This window comes from Haliotis rufescens, unplaced genomic scaffold (genome assembly GCF_023055435.1).
Source record: "Haliotis rufescens isolate VD_foot unplaced genomic scaffold, xgHalRufe1.0.p SCAF_18, whole genome shotgun sequence".
NCBI lineage: Eukaryota > Metazoa > Mollusca > Gastropoda > Lepetellida > Haliotidae > Haliotis > Haliotis rufescens.
The window spans coordinates 27,401,358-27,420,137 of NW_025963868.1; the positions used below are offsets into that span (position 1 = coordinate 27,401,358).

At 42.1% G+C, this 18,780-nt stretch overlaps 1 protein-coding gene across 1 annotated transcript; it reads right to left on the reverse strand.

Annotated features, from left to right (window-relative positions):
- Nucleotides 1–8,553: 8,553 nt before the first annotated feature.
- LOC124148933 (E3 ubiquitin-protein ligase TRIM56-like) lies at nucleotides 8,554–12,426 on the reverse strand. Its single transcript, XM_046520227.2, has one exon. It carries the CDS (start codon nucleotides 11,146–11,148, stop codon nucleotides 9,088–9,090), a length of 2,061 nt encoding a protein of 686 aa, XP_046376183.2. The 5' UTR covers nucleotides 11,149–12,426; the 3' UTR covers nucleotides 8,554–9,087.
- Between the last annotated feature and the right edge of the window lie 6,354 nt (nucleotides 12,427–18,780).

The following is an 18,780-nucleotide window of genomic DNA, read 5'->3' on the forward strand; positions in this document are numbered from 1 at the left end:
AAACTCCATGAAATTGCTGACGACGCTATTCCTAAGTCCTCTGTAATACCACACATTCGTAAACCATGGTTTGATACAGATTGTAAAAAGGCCAGAAAGATTAGGAAGAAGGCGGAAAGGTATTTCCATCGACATCCTACGGTACATAATCTTAATAATGTTAAAATAACAAACGCCAAGGCACGGCGTACATTTAAACAAACAAAACGCCAATCATGGAGAAGATATGTATCAAAAATCAATTCCCGAACTCCGATTTCAAAGGTGTGGAACATGATACAAAAAATCCAAGGTAAATGTTCAAAGTCTGCTGTTCATCATCTTGAAGATGGAGATAGATTACTGACTGATAAGAATGACATTGCAAATAAACTGGGCGAAACTTTGGCCAAACACTCTTCATCATCTAATTACGTACCTAAATTTCAAAAATACAAACAACAACAAGAAAAGAAAAGTATTAATTTTAGTTCCGACAATGGTAAAGATTATAACGAAATATTTTCAATTCATGAGCTTAATACTGCACTTGGACAGGCCCATGATACTGCAACGGGTGCTGATAACATCCATTATCAACTTCTTGTTCTGCTTTGTATCTTTGATGAAATATGGACTTCAGGGAATTTTCCATCTTCTTGGCATAATGCCATTGTCATACCTATACCAAAGCCTGGCCGGGATCATTCAGATCCTTCAAATTATCGACCTATCTCATTAACAAGCTGTGTCTGTAAAACCATGGAACGTATGGTAAACAATAGATTGGTTTGGTACTTGGAAACCAACAATTTAATCACTAACATTCAATGTGGTTTCCGAAAGAACCGAAGTACCATAGATCATTTAGTCCGTTTGGATTCATTTATCAAAAATGCCATTGCAAATAAGCAGCATGCGGTATTAATCTTTTTTGACCTAGAAAAAGCATATGATACCACATGGAAACATGGTATTTTGAATGATTTACATGACTTTGGTTTGAGAGGCCGTTTGCCTCAATTTGTATCAAAGTTTTTAACTGACAGGCAATTCCAAGTCCGCGTGGGCTCAACCCTGTCTGATCATTATAATCAGGATCAGGGTGTCCCACAGGGCAGTATATTGTCTGTCACTTTGTTTAGTATTAAGATTAACAGTTTAGCAACTGTATTAAATGACTCGATTGATGGGTCATTATTTGTTGACGATTTTAACATTTCGTGTCGTGGAAAAAATATGCGCACTATTGAAAGACAATTGCAGCTTTGCTTAAATAAAATTCAGAATTGGTGTGAAAAAAATGGTTTCAAATTTTCAAAATCCAAGACAAATTGTATTCATTTTTGTCGAAGTTATAAACCTCATAAAGATCCTGAATTGTTTCTTGACTATACTCCAATCAAGGTTGTTGAGGAGGCCAAATTTTTGGGAATTGTTTTTGACCATCATTTGACCTATTTGCCTCATATTAAGTATCTGAAGAATAAATGCCTGAAGGCCTTAGATCTACTGAAAGTCGTATCAAATTCTAAGTGGGGAGGGGATCAGACAACCCTCATCCACTTATATAGATCTCTTATTCGCTCCAAATTAGATTATGGCTCGATTGTATATGGTGGAGCCTGTAAGAGTAATCTCGAAAAATTAGATACAGTCCACCATCAAGGCCTGAGACTATGTCTTGGCGCCTTCAGGACGTCTCCTATTGATAGCCTTTATGTCGAAGCTGATGAGCCTTCTCTTCACCAGCGACGTATTAAATTGTCTCTTCAGTATATTGCAAAACTACGTTCAAATCTATCAAATCCTGCTTATGATACAGTTTTTCATCCACAATATGAAGAACTGTTTCAGAAGAAACCCAAACATATTCCACCTCTTGGGATTCGGATGAAATCCCATATTACTGCTGCCAAGATAGAACTTGATATCGTATCTCCACACAGACTTTTATCATCTCCTTCATGGCAATTGGTTCGACCGACAGTGGATCTAACGCTTGCTAATAACAAAAAATCAGAAACTAATGACTTACACTATCAACAGGATTACATTCAGTTGAGGAGCAATTATGATTCTCACCGTTCTATTTTCACTGACGGATCCAAGGACGGTGGCAATGTTTCTAGTGCCACTGTCATTGGATCTAAAACTATCTCTTCCCGATTACCCGACAATAGCTCTATATTCACAGCCGAATCTAAGGCAATACTCACAGCTTTGGAATACATTCAACAGCAGTTCATACACAAACAATTTATAATATTTTCTGATTCACTGTCTTGTCTTCAGGCGATTAAAAACATGTCTTCGGGTCATCCATTTATCTTGGATATATTAGAAATGTACAATGACCTTGCCACTGGCCAATACGACATTGTCTTCTGTTGGTTGCCCAGCCATGTCGGCATTGTGGGTAACACAATGGCTGATGCTGCTGCAAAGGCAGCACTCAACAAATCTGTGACCCCACTTCTTATTCCATACAGTGATATTAAACCTGTTATTAGATGTTACATCAGGGACCTTATGCAAAAGAAGTGGGACACCCAAGTGGGTGTAAATAAGCTACATGCCATAAAACAAACCATCGGTTACACTTACTTGGGTTGTCAGTCCAGATTTGAAGAGGTCACTCTGCGACGATGTCGTATTGGCCATTCTCGTTATACGCACGAATATTTGTTAAAAGCTGAAGATCCTCCATTCTGTATCCCTTGTGATGAGAGAATCACCGTCAAGCATGTTTTGCTTGATAGTGTCGATTTCTCTCTCACAAGGGATAAATATTATCATTCATCTTCGTTGAAGGATCTTTTTAATAATGTCAGTACTCATTTAATTCTTGAATTTTTAAGAGAAAAAGAACTACTAGATAAATTTTGATAGATGATATACATTTTAAATAAGTTAAATATTAACATCAACTGAGATTGTTGATGGTGGTGCCACTCGGGTGGTTAAAGTAGCGTAAAAATATTGTCCTCCTGCTAGTGCCACGTAAATCCATTCTCGATCAAGGTAAGTAATATTGACTTGCGTTTTAGAACTTTGATTGTATTGTCAATTTGTTTTGTGTTTTTTAATATTGGCTAGCATACGGTACACCCACTGGTAACCAAAGTGATGGCATAAATCCTGCTGGGGAGTCATGCAGGAAGCATAGGTACTGTAAGTCCCCATGATCTCCAGTAAGGTGGTCTAACTTTGGTTATTGGTGGTCTATAGCCTTGTTTTAATTGATAGGACTTAATCTCTTGTTACTATATGTTTTTAAAGGAAATTATGATCTAGTTTGTTTTATTAAAAAACTGTGATATAACTTACTATTTTACTGTCCTTTGTTGGCAGATATTTTAGATTAAATACCTAGTTCACATCGCTATATGGCTGGAATATTGCCGATGCGATGTAAAATTTAACTCACTCACTCACTCACTACTAGTCCGGACTGATGTCGATTTCTCACTGAGATACCATGCCGCAGTTTAACATGAATACCCCACTCAGACAAAGTATACTGACTCCGAGCCGACCAGTCCTTTAAAGCCGAGCGCCAGACAGGGTAGCAACAAGTACCATCTTTTAACGTCTTTTGGTAAGACGCGGCCGGGAATTGAACCCCGGACCTTCCGCTCTCCGGGCGGACGCTCTACCACTAGACCACGGATGCGGTCGGGAAAATCATTAACTGTAGACAGTACAACGGTAAGTGGTGTCAAGAAAAGAAGTATTCTATAAGTGAATGAGTTTGACGAGTTATAACGTCAACGCCAGAATGTAACCAGTCCCAATTATCCGACGGGAGTAAAAGGCGAAATAAAGACTGGATCATTAAAAATCAGTGATGAAACCAGGTGTTCGCAGCTTTGAACATACTCCCGTCATATGACGATACGGCAGCATTTTGCTAGAGGGAAGCACATGCTTTGTTGAAATCAACGAACACGTGTATTGTGCTGACACACAGGGGTAAGAGATGTTACTCCGCACAACGAACTAGACAGTCTTTCATGTTGCCGTTATTGAAGTTTAAATGGTCTCTTACTGGATTCACCCGGGTTCGACTCCCGACATGGGTACAATGTGTGAAGCCCATTTCTGGTGTCCCCCGCCGTGATATTGCTTGAATATTGCTAAAAAGCGGCGTAAAATCACATCACTCACTCACTCTTACTGTATTAATATTGCTATCAGTCTCAAATATTGTAAGTGGGTAGCTACATGACAGTCACATTCCAGTGTAGAATATGTCCCTAGTACAACAAGTTAGTCGAAGCAGCCGACTAATGAGTAAAAGAGTGAATGACGTTTAATACCGCAGGCACAAATATTCCGACTGTATCACGACGCCCTGTAAAGATTCGTGCCCGGACCTGTCAAACAACTGACTGAAGGCGTGAACAAGTATCTGCGCCACCCGAACCCGGTGACATGCAGACCGCCAAGTCACCGAACCTGACCACCTGAGTGAGTGAGTGTAGCCACTAGGCTACCCGACCGCCCCCTGACCACCCGAACCACCGTAGTCGGATTATGATATCAATAGTTTACATGGGATGATGATTCGAGGTGTGTCCTGGTTGATCACGCGGATATGATGCTGCAAGTGAGTGAGTTTAACGCCTCTTTTAACAGTATTCCAGTTATATCACGGCGTGTCAGCTTAATGTGGGAGGAAAGCCCGAAGTGATGCAGGTCTCAGACGTTTACCACTTTGGTGAAACCCACGAGCACGGGTATGGTGCTGATAAACCTAGAATCATAATCGGGGCGAACCGGGATTCGAACACACAATCATAGATTTCTGGCGTGCCCAAGGGACGCAACTCTGCACAGCGAATCGCGGCGCCTTAGATGAGTGGGCCCCCCGTGCCCCCCGATGCTGTATAACCCAGAACCATAATCAGGATGATTGTAGGATTCGAACCCAGGGTCCAAGGACGCATCCCATTGCTATATTCATAGAAGGTATGACTATCTCATACTTCACATATTATATCTTACTTTCATCGCCATACTAACAAATCAAACAATTGCCATGTTGATAGAAGGTATGACTATTTTAAAATTCACATATATCTAACTTACATCGCCACGCTAACAAATCGAACCATTGCTATGTTGATAGAAGGTATGACTATTTTATACTTCACATATATCTAACTCACATCGCCACACTCACAAATTAAACCATTGATATGTTGATGGAAGGTATGACTATTGTATACTTCACACATATCTAACTCACATCGCCACACTAATAATTTAAACCAATAATATTTTGATGGAAGCTATGACTATTTAACACTTCATATATATCTAACTTACATCGCCGCTCTAACAAATTAAACCATTGCTATGTTGATGGAAGGTATGACTATTTTATACTTCACATATATCCAACTCACATCGCCACAGTAACAAATTAAACCATTGCCATGTTGATGGAAGGTATGACTATTTTATACTTCACATATATCTAACTCACTTGGCATCCGGCGGCTGACAGTACATGTATTTCTAATCATGTGTTGTTTATTGGATCCGCATTGCCGTCAAGTTCAAGCATTAATGTAGAATCCCCGTTAAATATGGGCTTCGTTGTATGGTATTGTTGACAAAAGGTATGAGTCCCAAAATGAACATAAATTCATGAAAGGTTATTTTGTGTGATGCTGATCAAATGATTGATTATTCTCTGAGGGTTGAGTGCCTGTTACAACACATTCATGCTGTAAGAAGGCCAAATCTTACAACCTGTCCCAAACGTGGATTCCGAGTGCTTTGCCAGTTGACAGAACGCTTTCTGGGATATAGAGATTACTACACGAGTTCCTGTCAGATATCCTTGTTCTTACAACGAGATGTTGCAAAACGTATCTAATTACACGGTCCTGTGGTTCAACACGTAGGTGAACATTCGACTGAAGTACGATCAACTTATCAATGACTTACAATCAGAAAAGTAGTCCGTCATTATCTGACCTCAGGTCATCACCATGGAGTAGCCAATTACAGGCCGTCGTCTTTCATCTCGCCGGTGAAGAAGAAATCGTGATTCATCGCTAAACGACACCAGTTTCTCCAATTCCAAGGCTGTAAGGTATGGCACCAACGCAAGCGTCGCTGTCGATGGATCTGTTGCAAAACAGGCACGATAACTGGTCCTCTGGGTCGGATTCCAACCTCGTGAAGATGGTTCCTGACAGTCTGGTCCGTTATCCTCCTCGAACCAGGGATGCAGTCTCAGTAGCTGTGACATTGCGATGACGTAGGTGGAACAGTCGGATGTAACGATTCTGTGCAGGGGTGGTAACTCTTGGTCGGCCGGTTCTCGGCCGGTTCACTGACGACCTGCAGCGGAACTGCACTATGTGTATCCGTAACAAATAGTGCTGTGGTGAACGTTGAAGTGGCCTGCCACAGAAGACTGTGATTCCCCTCTTTGGATACGTCCTATGGCGATGTTCCGATCGGCAGCGCTGAGTCTCGGCATTTTCGAACATGAAAAATGTTGATAATTGAATGACAAATTATTGGCTTATGCTTGCCTTTTTATAGCCACTACCACGAGTTACGAATGCTATAACTTGCACGTGCATTTTGCTTTACTGTTTTCCTCCATGACATCTTTGAGCAAGTGTGAAAACGATGCCGTTTTCGACATTGCAAATCGACAATGGCTGTGTTTTTACGCACCTTTTGTCGAATATTAGGGCACGATCATTTCCCAATAACATATAACCAATTTATCCAAACTACATACTACCTGTGCGTTTCTTTTTTTGAAGAGTATATGCTAGTAATTGACTGTAAACTTATCTAATCACTTATAAGACTCTGGGCCTGACTAATAAACTCACTGTTCATGATCAGTCACTCAGGTCTCGTGTTAATGTGTGGGTTGGCGTGTGCAGCGTTACGTCTGTGAGGCGGCTTGATCCCCCCAACTGGCGCGTTAGTGAGTGAGTGAGTGAGTGAGTGAGTATGGTTTTACGCCGCTTTTAGCAATATTCCAGCAATATCACGGCGGGGGACACCAGAAATGGGCTTCACACATTGTACCCATGTCGGGAATCGAACCCGGGTCTTCGGCGTGACGAGCGAACGCTTTAACCACTAGGCTACCCGACCGCCCCTGGCGCGTTAGTAATATTACGAGTTACTGTATATGTATATGTGTGTATGTATATATATTAATAATTAAAATTAAAATTAAAAAATTAAAATTAAAAAATTAAAACTGTGTTCAATCTTACTCCATCTATCTATCTATCTATCTATCTATCTATCTATCTATCTATCTATCTATCTATCTATCTATCTATCTATCTATCTATCTATCTATCTATCTATCTATATGTATGTACTGTAGGGAACAGCTCACTACGCTCTCAAAAGTAACGCCGTCCAATTCAACGTCATCAAGTTGCAAGTGTATGTTCGAATCTCATGAAATGATGTCATCATAGAACAACGTTGGCCATGTTCTTCATTGTTCTTTGCGATTAATGGCGCTTTATACTGTAAGTGATGCTTTTTTGTTTGCACGCGTATATGCTATGTAGAGACAACGAACTTGTGCAAAATAAAGTAAAGGTAACAGGACAAGAGGGATGACATATACGTACAATTTTAATCAAGAACACATAGAAGGCTACAGGCTGAAGAACATTAATCCAACGCATGTTTCCTATACACCTCTTTTCTTGACAATCTAAAACACACGTTTACTATACACCTGTTTACTGGACATTTCCAGACACATGTTTACTATACACCTATTTTCTGGACATTTCCAGACACGCGTTTACTATACACCTATTTTCTGGACAATTCCAAACACATCTTTCCTTTACACCTCTTGTCTGGACAATCGCACACATACACGTATGTTTCTTGTACACCTCTTGTCTTGACAACCCCAAACATGTTTCCTGTACACGTCTTGTTTTGGCAATCCCACACAAATGTCTTCTATGATTTGACATATCACATAGACACGAGGGTATAGATATATATTTATATGGTAAGAAGGTGAACATAAATCCAAGCACTTAAAGATAGCCATTGAGACATGCTGAAATCCTGAAGTACCTACAGTAACACATGGCCTAAATACGTGACATTCAAATTCACTTTATGCACACGTGGGGAGTGCAATATTTGTTTTATTACAAAAAGAGATGGTACGTAAGTGCGGCTGACAACTTGCAGCTAGTGAGAGGCCACCTTTTTCCATAATACTCCTGACCGCCTCCGCGGTTTAGTGGTAGAGCATCAAACAGGAGAGCGAAAGGATCGAGGGTCAATCTCCTGCCGCGTGACACCAAAAGACGTTTAAAGATGGTAGTTATTATTGCCTTGCTAAAACAAGGACTAAAACAAGGTTCGGAATCAGTATACTGTGTCTCATTGGAGTATTCATGTTAAACCGCGGCATGGTATCAGAGTGGGCTAGCACTATAAAACCGGACTAGAACAAGCAGCGACACACACACACACACACACACACACACACACACACACACACACACACACACACACACACACACACACACACACACACACACGTCGCTTTTTTGGTGTATTAATCGTGAACGCGACGTTAAACCCAAATTTACATCACCTCAATCATAATGTTCCTACAAGTTCCAGCCTCATGTTTCAATTTTATGTAACATAGGGTAACCGGGGCAAGGTTTCTATTTAACTCAACTTTTAGTTCACAGTTCCGAACTTTAAAAGAACAAGACTATGTTTTAACAAGTGTGTTTTAACTCATTTGGAATACAACATATACGAAAGGTTCATATGATATTGATTTTGAATCAGTTAAGAATTTATTAATAAATAATTTATTTCGGAACTTTTACTCAACCAAAACTAATTGTTCGCTGGGAAGGATGGATGTCTGAAAGATTTATATATAAATGGTGTTGGTGTCCACCTTCCGAAAAACATTTTTACCAAAATCAACAAAAATATTATGTCTATACCAAATATCCCAGGTTATCTTCCCTTAAACAGAAGTTTTGAAAGCTCAATCCCTTGTGTGACTGTACACAGGTATCATATATTTTATACACAACATCTCAGTTCTTATGTATTTTTTGCAATAGCAAACAGTTTGATTTCACCATTAGTCTGAGCAACGACAGTTATGCCGGAGTCTCCGACAACTGCTACCTGAGGTTCACGCAGACCGTCCCGTCGGCTAAGCAGCTCCCCCTGGTGGATGCCATCACCGGAAATGACGTGTACCTTACTAGATGCCTTGTCGACGAGTAGTGTTCGACCTTGTGTGTCAGTTGTGACAGAAACGGGACCTTTCACTTCCTGCGCCTTGGATGGCTGATATGTGTAGAGTACATCCCCTGACATATTGATGCATGTCAGTACATCTCGGCCGGGACACAAAAGCAGAAGATCGCCGCTAGGGGACAATGTTAGGTCTAGTGGTATGCGATGAAACTTGGTTCTGTCTAATGATATGGTATTCAGGATTTCTCCATTACAAGAAATGACGTCGATGGAAAGTACATCAGGGGCAGATAACCCAACAGTGGCCAGAACCTGCTCAGAGGATGAGGCCAGACTGAAGTAGCTCTTCTGAGTCTTTATTTTGCCTGTCAGATGTAAAGTTCCTCCGATGGTGATGAACGCGAACTCCCTTGATTTAGGGAGAGTAACTACCGCTTCTGTCTGTGACACAAGTGCTATAGAGTGAGGACATTCACCGAGATCAGCCTCAGACACAAGCTTACCACGAGGTGTAAACTTCTTAAGGCGTTTGTTCCGGAAGTGGACGTCCATGACGACAACGTCTCCAGACCTGAGGAGGAGGATGCCCCTAATGTCTGTCCTAATTGTGTCACTCCTGGACCGTCCTGAGAAGGAGGATACCACCCGTGTCCGAGGTGTTCCCCTTGTTGAACCAGGAGTCTTCCTAGGTGAGGTTAACCCTTTGGATGGCGCGGTTGGTATTTGGGGAGGAGTGAGAGTCAACTTAGCTTCAGGTTTCATTTTAACTGACTGCTTACTTGCCTTTACGACTCTAACCTCTCCCAGTGAAGGCACAGATCGAAGTGATTCAATGCTCTTTCTGTCTTGAACATACTTCATTTGCATCGAGTCTCTGGTCTGATTGGCCACCGGTACCTGTTTGTTGAGGATCTGGATCTGTTTAGCGATGTTCTCGAAGTTGTTCAGGACATCCACCTCCGAGCCATACATCAAAAGTTGGTCGAGGAACCTTTCAGCCTTACGGAGAGAATTGATCCGGACGTCACCATTCAAAACGCGCTCGGAAATGTGATCTCGTTGTTTCTCATACATGAACTCCACCTCTGCAATTAATTTGTTCTGTTTCTCCAGAACAAGGCCCATCATCACCTCCACGTGGCGGGATATATCTTCCAAGACTGCATCGCGTGATTTTGTCAAACCTTCAAGATCTTCCTGGGAGATTTTCGAAAGGTTTTGGGCTGCCTGTCGATGAGATATAATGCTGTCCTTAGCAACCAAGATGTCTTTCTTCAGATCAATGGCAACTTTATCTGCTGTCTGTATCTGTTTACAACCAACATGTGTTACAGCTGTGCAGGTTTCACAGACAAATTTCTTACAATTTAAACAAACCATAGACAGAGGATTTCCCTTATGATCAGCACAGTCAAGTGGTCCTCGTTTTGGCCTCAAAAGCTTCTCAAGACCCCCGTTTTCCAGATACTCAATGCTAACTGTGTGATGGTCACGCGAGGCCTTGATCCGGCCATGTACGCGTTCGCACTCTTCACACAATGCTTCCAAACATTCCTTGCACCAACTGATTGCCTCGACAAGTACATGTTCCTGTTTGCATATGTCACATGATTTCTCACTCTGTCTCGTCTCCGAGATCTTTAACAGACTCACAATGAAATGGTTGGCCACGAACGTTTCCATCCACTGATCGACAGATAACCCAATGATCTCTGACTTCGTTTCTTGACCACAGAGTGGACACATGAACGTTCCTTTCACCATTGTTTGGCGGATGTAAAGCCCAAGGCAGGATCGGCAGAATGTGTGTAGACAGGGAAGGGTTCTGGGCTCTCGGAATTTCTCCACACATAATGTACATGTAAAAATGTCGTCCGCGAGCTGGCTCATGCTCGCCATGTTGAACTGTCTGTTCACAATTCAGGAAGGAAGCTCAGAAAGGAGGTATATCAAGAACGGGGATCTAGGATGCTGAGCAAAGGGGACAGCTCAAGGGGTTTGAGCAAGCAGGCAGATCAAGAAGGTTAAGCAATGAGGTTGCGTAAAGAGGCTAGGCAAAGAGGCTGAGCAAAGAGGCAGATCAAGAATGTTGATCAAGAAGCTTGTGCCAGGAAGCTGAAGAATGACGCTGATCCAGTAGGCAGACAATGAAGGGGATCAAGGAGGCTATGATGGTAGGCGGAACAAGTAGGAAGACACAGAAGGGGGATCAGGAGGTTGATGAAGTAGGCAGATCAAGAAGGAGATCTAAGAGGCTGGGGTGTTAGGTGGAGGAAGTTAGGCAGATCAAGAAGGAGATGTAAGAGGCTGGGGTGTTAAGGGGAACAAGTAGGCATACACAGAAGGGGGATCAGGAGGTTGATGAAGTAGGCAGATCAAGAAGGAGATGTAAGAGGCTGGGGTGTTAGGTGGAGGAAGTTAGGCAGATCAAGAAGGAGATCTAAGAGGCTGGGGTGTTAGGTTGAGGAAGCTAGGAAGATCAAGAAGGAGATCTAAGAGGCTGGGGTGTTAGGTTGAGGAAGTTAGGCAGATCAAGAAGGAGATGTAAGAGGCTGGGGTGTTAAGGGGAACAAGTAGACATACACAGAAGGGGGATCAGGAGGTTGATGAAGTAGGCAGACCAAGAAGGGGATCAAGGGGGCTAGGGTGTTAGGTTGAGGATGTTAGGCAGATCAAGAAGGAGATGTAAGAGGCTGGGGTGTTAGGCGGAACAAGAAGGCAGACACAGAAGGGGGATCAGGAGGTTGATGAAGTAGGCAGACCAAGAAGGGGATCAAGGGGGCTAGGGTGTTAGGTTGAGGATGTTAGGCAGATCAAGGAGGAGATCTACGAGGCTGGGGTTTAGGCTGCACAAGTAGGCAGACCAAAAAGGAGATCTAATAGGCTAGGGTGATAGGCAGGGCAAGGGGGTGGTTAACAGATGCAGGCATAAAAGGTAAATAAAGGAGGCAGAGACAAATGATCAACCTACCAACGTTTACTTCGTAATCACATGTACTTAAGCCGGGTACACACAGTCACGTGTTCTCACAATGCCACTGAGTTTCGTGTAAACAACGAAGAGTCGACAGTTTCCATAAGTGGTAACGTTGAATAATCGTTTTCCCGAACGCTTGCTGGATCGCTTGCCACACAACCATCTGTCCTGACTATATGATAGGTTGAACATATACATTGATGTTCTGACCAACGAATCTGTACAATTCCAACCATAACACACAAGTTCATGTTGGCCCTTCAGCCAACAGCACCGCACGCAACATAGCCCCAACTTCAGCTGCCTCGGCGTCTCAGTGGGTTTTATGATCGCTTAATTTATAAGACTGCTAGAATGAAATAAACTGTTTCATGACACACGGGCTGGGAACATTTGTGTAAAGGCGAGTTCGTTATCTGAATACAGTTGACAATTGTGAGTGGTGAGGATTATATCACGGTGTGTCAGCTTGATGCGAGGGAAAGCCAAAAGTGATGCTGGTTTTAGACACTCTGCACTTGGTATGGTGTTGACAAACCTACGAAGATGATCATGAATCTAGTAAGTACAATGTATCAAGGGTACACGCCGGATACGCGCTTTTTTCTAATTTTCAAATTAGTTAAGAACTTGAGCAAGTCTAGTAGCTACGAAAATCAAACAATTTAACTGTATACTTCTTCTTCCATTAAAAGGTACATCAGTTAACACTGACTGGCTTATTCTTTCCAAATGTTCCACTGTTTTTATTATTTGCGATGCAGCCCATGGCAACGTGACGTCATATTACATCGCTCATTATGACATCACCTATTATTTATGACGCCAAAAACAATTTTATGGGACGTCATTCCAATAGTAAAGCAACAGAGCTGATGTCTAATCTTGAAGGACAATCAAGAATCAAGAAGGTCAAATAAAAGACAATTTGTAAATTGCGGCAATATTAGAATGTATCCTTCGCAACTCGAAAGTCACGTTCTTTTTTACTCGTGTGTTTGGTTGTGTGTTTGATGCTGTTGAAATTTAACATTGTCTCACCAATTTGACGTCGATCTGTAAATAATCGAGTCTCGATCAGACAGTTCAGTGATTGACATCGTGAGCATCGATCCACACAATTAAGATACCATGACATTCATTAACCGAGTGAGCGAGCCTGAGCACTCGACCCTTTAGTAACCTCTTATAACAGGCATTGGTTGCTGAAGACCAATTTTAACATGAACCTCGCGGATCTGTACTTGTCATGAAGTGCTAACTCAGAAACGCAAAACTCCTTGTTGTGTCCTATCATTGACGTCCCTGTGTTGGCCGTGTGTGAGCACCGTGTCGAACTTAAGATAACACGCACGGTTGATAGATGTGTCCATGAGGTGCAATGCTGATATGGTCTTTGTCAGGCGTATCCTTATCTCCCTGCCAACACAACGCCGGCCTACTTCTATGAGTGTGTGGAACAAGTAGACTGTTTAGGACATTGTATTTCAGATTACGAATCGCACGAACATGGTGTGGGGATGGGGCGGGGAGCGTTTGGTGAGGGGGTCACACATTTAGCGTAATTTGGTTTTAACTCAGCGTTGAACAACCATATCACTGGGGTTAGATTACGACAGAGAAGTAGTGAGGTCCTTAAAAGTCAAACAGATGCTTCGTTAAACCGCAGGAGGCGCATTCTGCAAAGGCGCCGTAATTCGAGTAGAGTTAGGAATGCAAGAAACCAATGGTAGAGGGTTCGAATCCCGGTTTGATTTTTTTTCTAGATTTGTGAGTTGCATCAAAATTCGCATCATTTAAGGTTTTTCTCTTACAAGCTGACATACCGTTTGATGCGGCGTTTAACCAACTTGCCCACTCACTCTTGTATATACAACAAGACTAGACACTTATTTGTTATTTATGTTGATCTGGTACAGACTGGATTAGATCGGGTGCGTGTTGTTAGGACTGAAGTTATCAGCAAAGGCAGAGAATGCTACCATGGGAGACTGCTTACGATATACAATAATCGATATTAATTATATTAACAAATAATCGATGTACAAATCCTGGGTGTAGGCTAGGTTAAATAAAAATAATTCTATGAGGGAACCTCGATTATTTCGTATTATAAGCTGGACGGTACATTGTATATGTTGACAGTATGTGTAGAAGGTGGACGGTACATCGTATATGTTGACAGTATGTGTAGAAGGTGGACGGTACATCGTATATGTTGACAGTATGTGTAGAAGGTGGACGGTACATCGCATATGTTGACAGTATGGGTAGAAGGTGGACGTTACATCGTACATGTTGACAGTATGGGTAGAAGGTGGACGGTACATCGTATATGTTGACAGTATGTGTAGAAAGTGGACGGTACATCGTATATGTTGACAGTATGGGTAGAAGGTGGACGTTACATCGTACATGTTGACAGTATGGGTAGAAGGTGGACGGTACATCGTATATGTTGACAGTATGTGTAGAAGGTGGACGGTACATCGTATATGTTGACAGTATGTGTAGAAGGTGGACGGTACATCGCATATGTTGACAGTATGTGTAGAAGGTGGACGGTACATCGTATATGTTGACAGTATGTGTAGAAGGTGGACGGTACATCGTATATGTTGACAGTATGGGTAGAAGGTGGACGTTACATCGTACATGTTGACAGTATGGGTAGAAGGTGGACGGTACATCGTATATTTTGACAGTATGTCTAGAGGGTGGAAGGTACATCGCATATGTTGACAGTATGGGTAGAATATGGACGGTACATCGTATATGTTGACAGTATGGGTAGAAGGTGGACGGTACATCGTATATGTTGACAGTATGGGTAGAATATGGACGGTACATCGTATATGTTGACAGTATGTGTAGAAGGTAGACGGTACATCGTACATGTTGACAGCATGGGTAGAAGATGGACGTTACATCGTGCATGTTGATAGTGTGTCTAGAAGGTGGACGGTACATCGTATATTTTGACAGTATGTCCAGAAGGTGGAAGGTACATCGCATATGTTGACAGTTTGGGTAGAAAGGGGACGGTACATCGTATATGTTGACAATATATGTAGAAGATCGACTGTATACTGTTTATCTTGACAGTATGTGTAGACGTTGACGGTACATCGTATATATGTTGATAGTGTGTTTAGAAGGTGGACGGTACATCGTTATATGTTGACAGTATGTGTAGAGGTGGACGGTACATCATATATGTTGACAGTATGTGTAGACGTTGACGGTACATCGTATATGTTAACAGTATATGTCGAAGGTGGACGGTACATCGTATATGTTGACAGTATGTGTAGAGGTGGACGGTACATCGTGTGTGTTGACAGTATGTGTGGAAGGTGGACGGTACATCGTATATGTTGACAGTATGTGTAGAAGGTTGACGGTACATCGTACATGTTGACAGTATGTGTAGAAGGTGGACATGGTTTATGTTGACAGTATGTGTACAAGTTTTACGGTACATCGTATATGTTGACATTATGTGTAGAAGGTTGACGGTACATCGTATATGTTGACAGTATGTGTAGAAGGTGGACATGGTTTATGTTGACTGGGTGTGTAGAAGGTGGACGGTACAGCGTACATGTTGACAGTATGTGTAGAAGGTGGACGGTACATCGTATATGTTGACAGTATGTGTAGAAGGTGGACATGGTTTATGTTGACTGGGTGTGTAGAAGGTGGACGGTACATCGTATATGTTCACAGTATGGGTAGAAGGTGGACGGTACATCGTACATGTTGACAGTATGTGTAGAAGGTGGACGGTACATCGTATATGTTGACAGTATGGGTAGAAGGTGGACGGTACATCGTATATGTTGACAGTATGTGTAGAAGGTGGACGGTACATCGTATATGTTGACAGTATGTGTAGAAGGTGGACGTTACATCGTATATGTTGACAGTATGGGTAGAAGGTGGACGGTACATCGCATATGTTGACAGTATGGGTAGAAGGTGGACGGTACATCGTATATGTTGACAGTATGTGTAGAAGGTGGACGGTACATCGTCTATGTTGACAGTATGTGTAGAAGGTGGAAGGTACATCGTACATGTTGACAGTATGGGTAGAAGGTGGACGGTACATCGTATATTTTGACAGTATGTCTAGAGGGTGGAAGGTACATCGCATATGTTGACAGTATGGGTAGAATATGGACGGTACATCGTATATGTTGACAGTATGTCTAGAAGGTAGACGGTACATCGTACATGTTGACAGCATGGGTAGAAGGTGGACGTTACATCGTGCATGTTGATTGTGTGTCTAGAAGGTGGACGGTACATCGTATATTTTGACAGTATGTCCAGAAGGTGGAAGGTACATCGCATATGTTGACAGTTTGGGTAGAAAGGGGACGGTACATCGTATATGTTGACAATATATGTAGAAGATCGACTGTATACTGTTTATCTTGACAGTATGTGTAGACGTTGACGGTACATCGTATATATGTTGATAGTGTGTTTAGAAGGTGGACGGTACATCGTTATATGTTGACAGTATGTGTAGAGGTGGACGGTACATCATATATGTTGACAGTATGTGTAGACGTTGACGGTACATCGTATATGTTGACAGTATATGTAGAAGGTGGACGGTACATCGTATATGTTGACAGTATGTGTAGACGTTGACGGTACATCGTATATGTTAACAGTATATGTCGAAGGTGGACGGTACATCGTATATGTTGACAGTATGTGTAGAGGTGGACGGTACATCGTGTGTGTTGACAGTATGTGTAGAAGGTTCACGGTACATCGTATATGTTGACAGTATGGGTAGAAGGTTGACGGTACATCGTACATGTTGACAGTATGTGTAGAAGGTGGACATGGTTTATGTTGACAGTATGTGTAGAAGTTTTACGGTACATCGTATATGTTGACATTATGTGTAGAAGGTTGGCGGTACATCGTATATGTTGACAGTATGTGTAGAAGGTGGACATGGTTTATGTTGACTGGGTGTGTAGAAGGTTGACGGTACATCGTATATGTTGACAGTATGTGTAGAAGGTGGACGGTACATCGTACATGTTGACAGTATGGTCAGAAGGTGGACGGTACATCGTATATGTTGACAGTATGTGTAAAAGGTGGACGGTACATCGCATATGTTGACAGTATGTATAGAAGGTGGACGGTACATCGTATATGTTGACAGTATGTGTAGAAGGTGGACGGTACATCGTACATGTTGACAGTATGTGTAGAAGGTGGACGGTACATCGTATATGTTGACAGTATGTATAGAAGGTGGACGGTACATCGTACATGTTGACAGTATGTGTAGAAGGTGGACGGTACATCGCATATGTTGACAGTATGTATAGAAGGTGGACGGTACATCGTATATGTTGACAGTATGTGTAGAAGGTGGACGGTACATCGTACATGTTGACAGTATGGTCAGAAGGTGGACGGTACATCGTATATGTTGACAGTATGTGTAAAAGGTGGACGGTACATCGCATATGTTGACAGTATGTATAGAAGGTGGACGGTACATCGTATATGTTGACAGTATGTGTAGAAGGTGGACGGTACATCGTACATGTTGACAGTATGTGTAGAAGGTGGACGGTACATCGTATATGTTGACAGTATGGGTAGAATATGGACGGTACATCGTTTATGTTGACAGTATGGGTAGAAGGTGGACGGTACATCGTACATGTTGACAGTATGTGTAGAAGGTGGACGGTACATCGTATATGTTGACAATATGGGTAGAAGGTGGACGTTACATCGTATATGTTGACAGTATGTGTAGAAGGTGGACGGTACATCGTACATGTTGACAGTATGGGTAGAAGGTGGGCGGTACATTGTACATGTTGACAGTATGTGTAGAAGGTGGACGGTACATCGTTATATGTTGACAGTATGTGTAGAAGGTGGACGGTACATCGTATATGTTAACAGAATGGGTAGAAGGTGAACGGTACATCGTATATGTTGACAGTATGTGTAGAAGGTGGACGGTACATCGTATATGTTAACAGAATGAGTGGAAGGTGGACGGTACATCGTTTATGTTGACAGTATGTGTAGAAGGTGAACGGTACATCGTATATGTTGACAGTATGTGTAGAAGGTGGACGGTACATCGTATATGTTAACAGAATGTGTGGAAGGTGGACGGTACATCGTTTATGTTAACAGAATGTGTGGAAGGTGGACGGTACATCGTCTATGTTGACAGTATGGGTAGAAGGTGGACGGTACATCGTATATGTTGACAGTATGTGTAGAAGGTGGACGGTACATCGTATATGTTGACAGAATGTGTAGAAGGTGGACGGTACATCGTATATGTTAACAGAATGTGTAGAAGGTGGACGGTACATCGTATATGTTAACAGAATGTGTGGAAGGTGGACGGTACATTGTACATGTTGACAGTATGTGTAGAAGGTGGACGGTACATCGTTATATGTTGACAGTATGTGTAGAAGGTGGACGGTACATCGTATATGTTGACAGAATGTGTAGAAGGTGGACGGTACATCGTATATGTT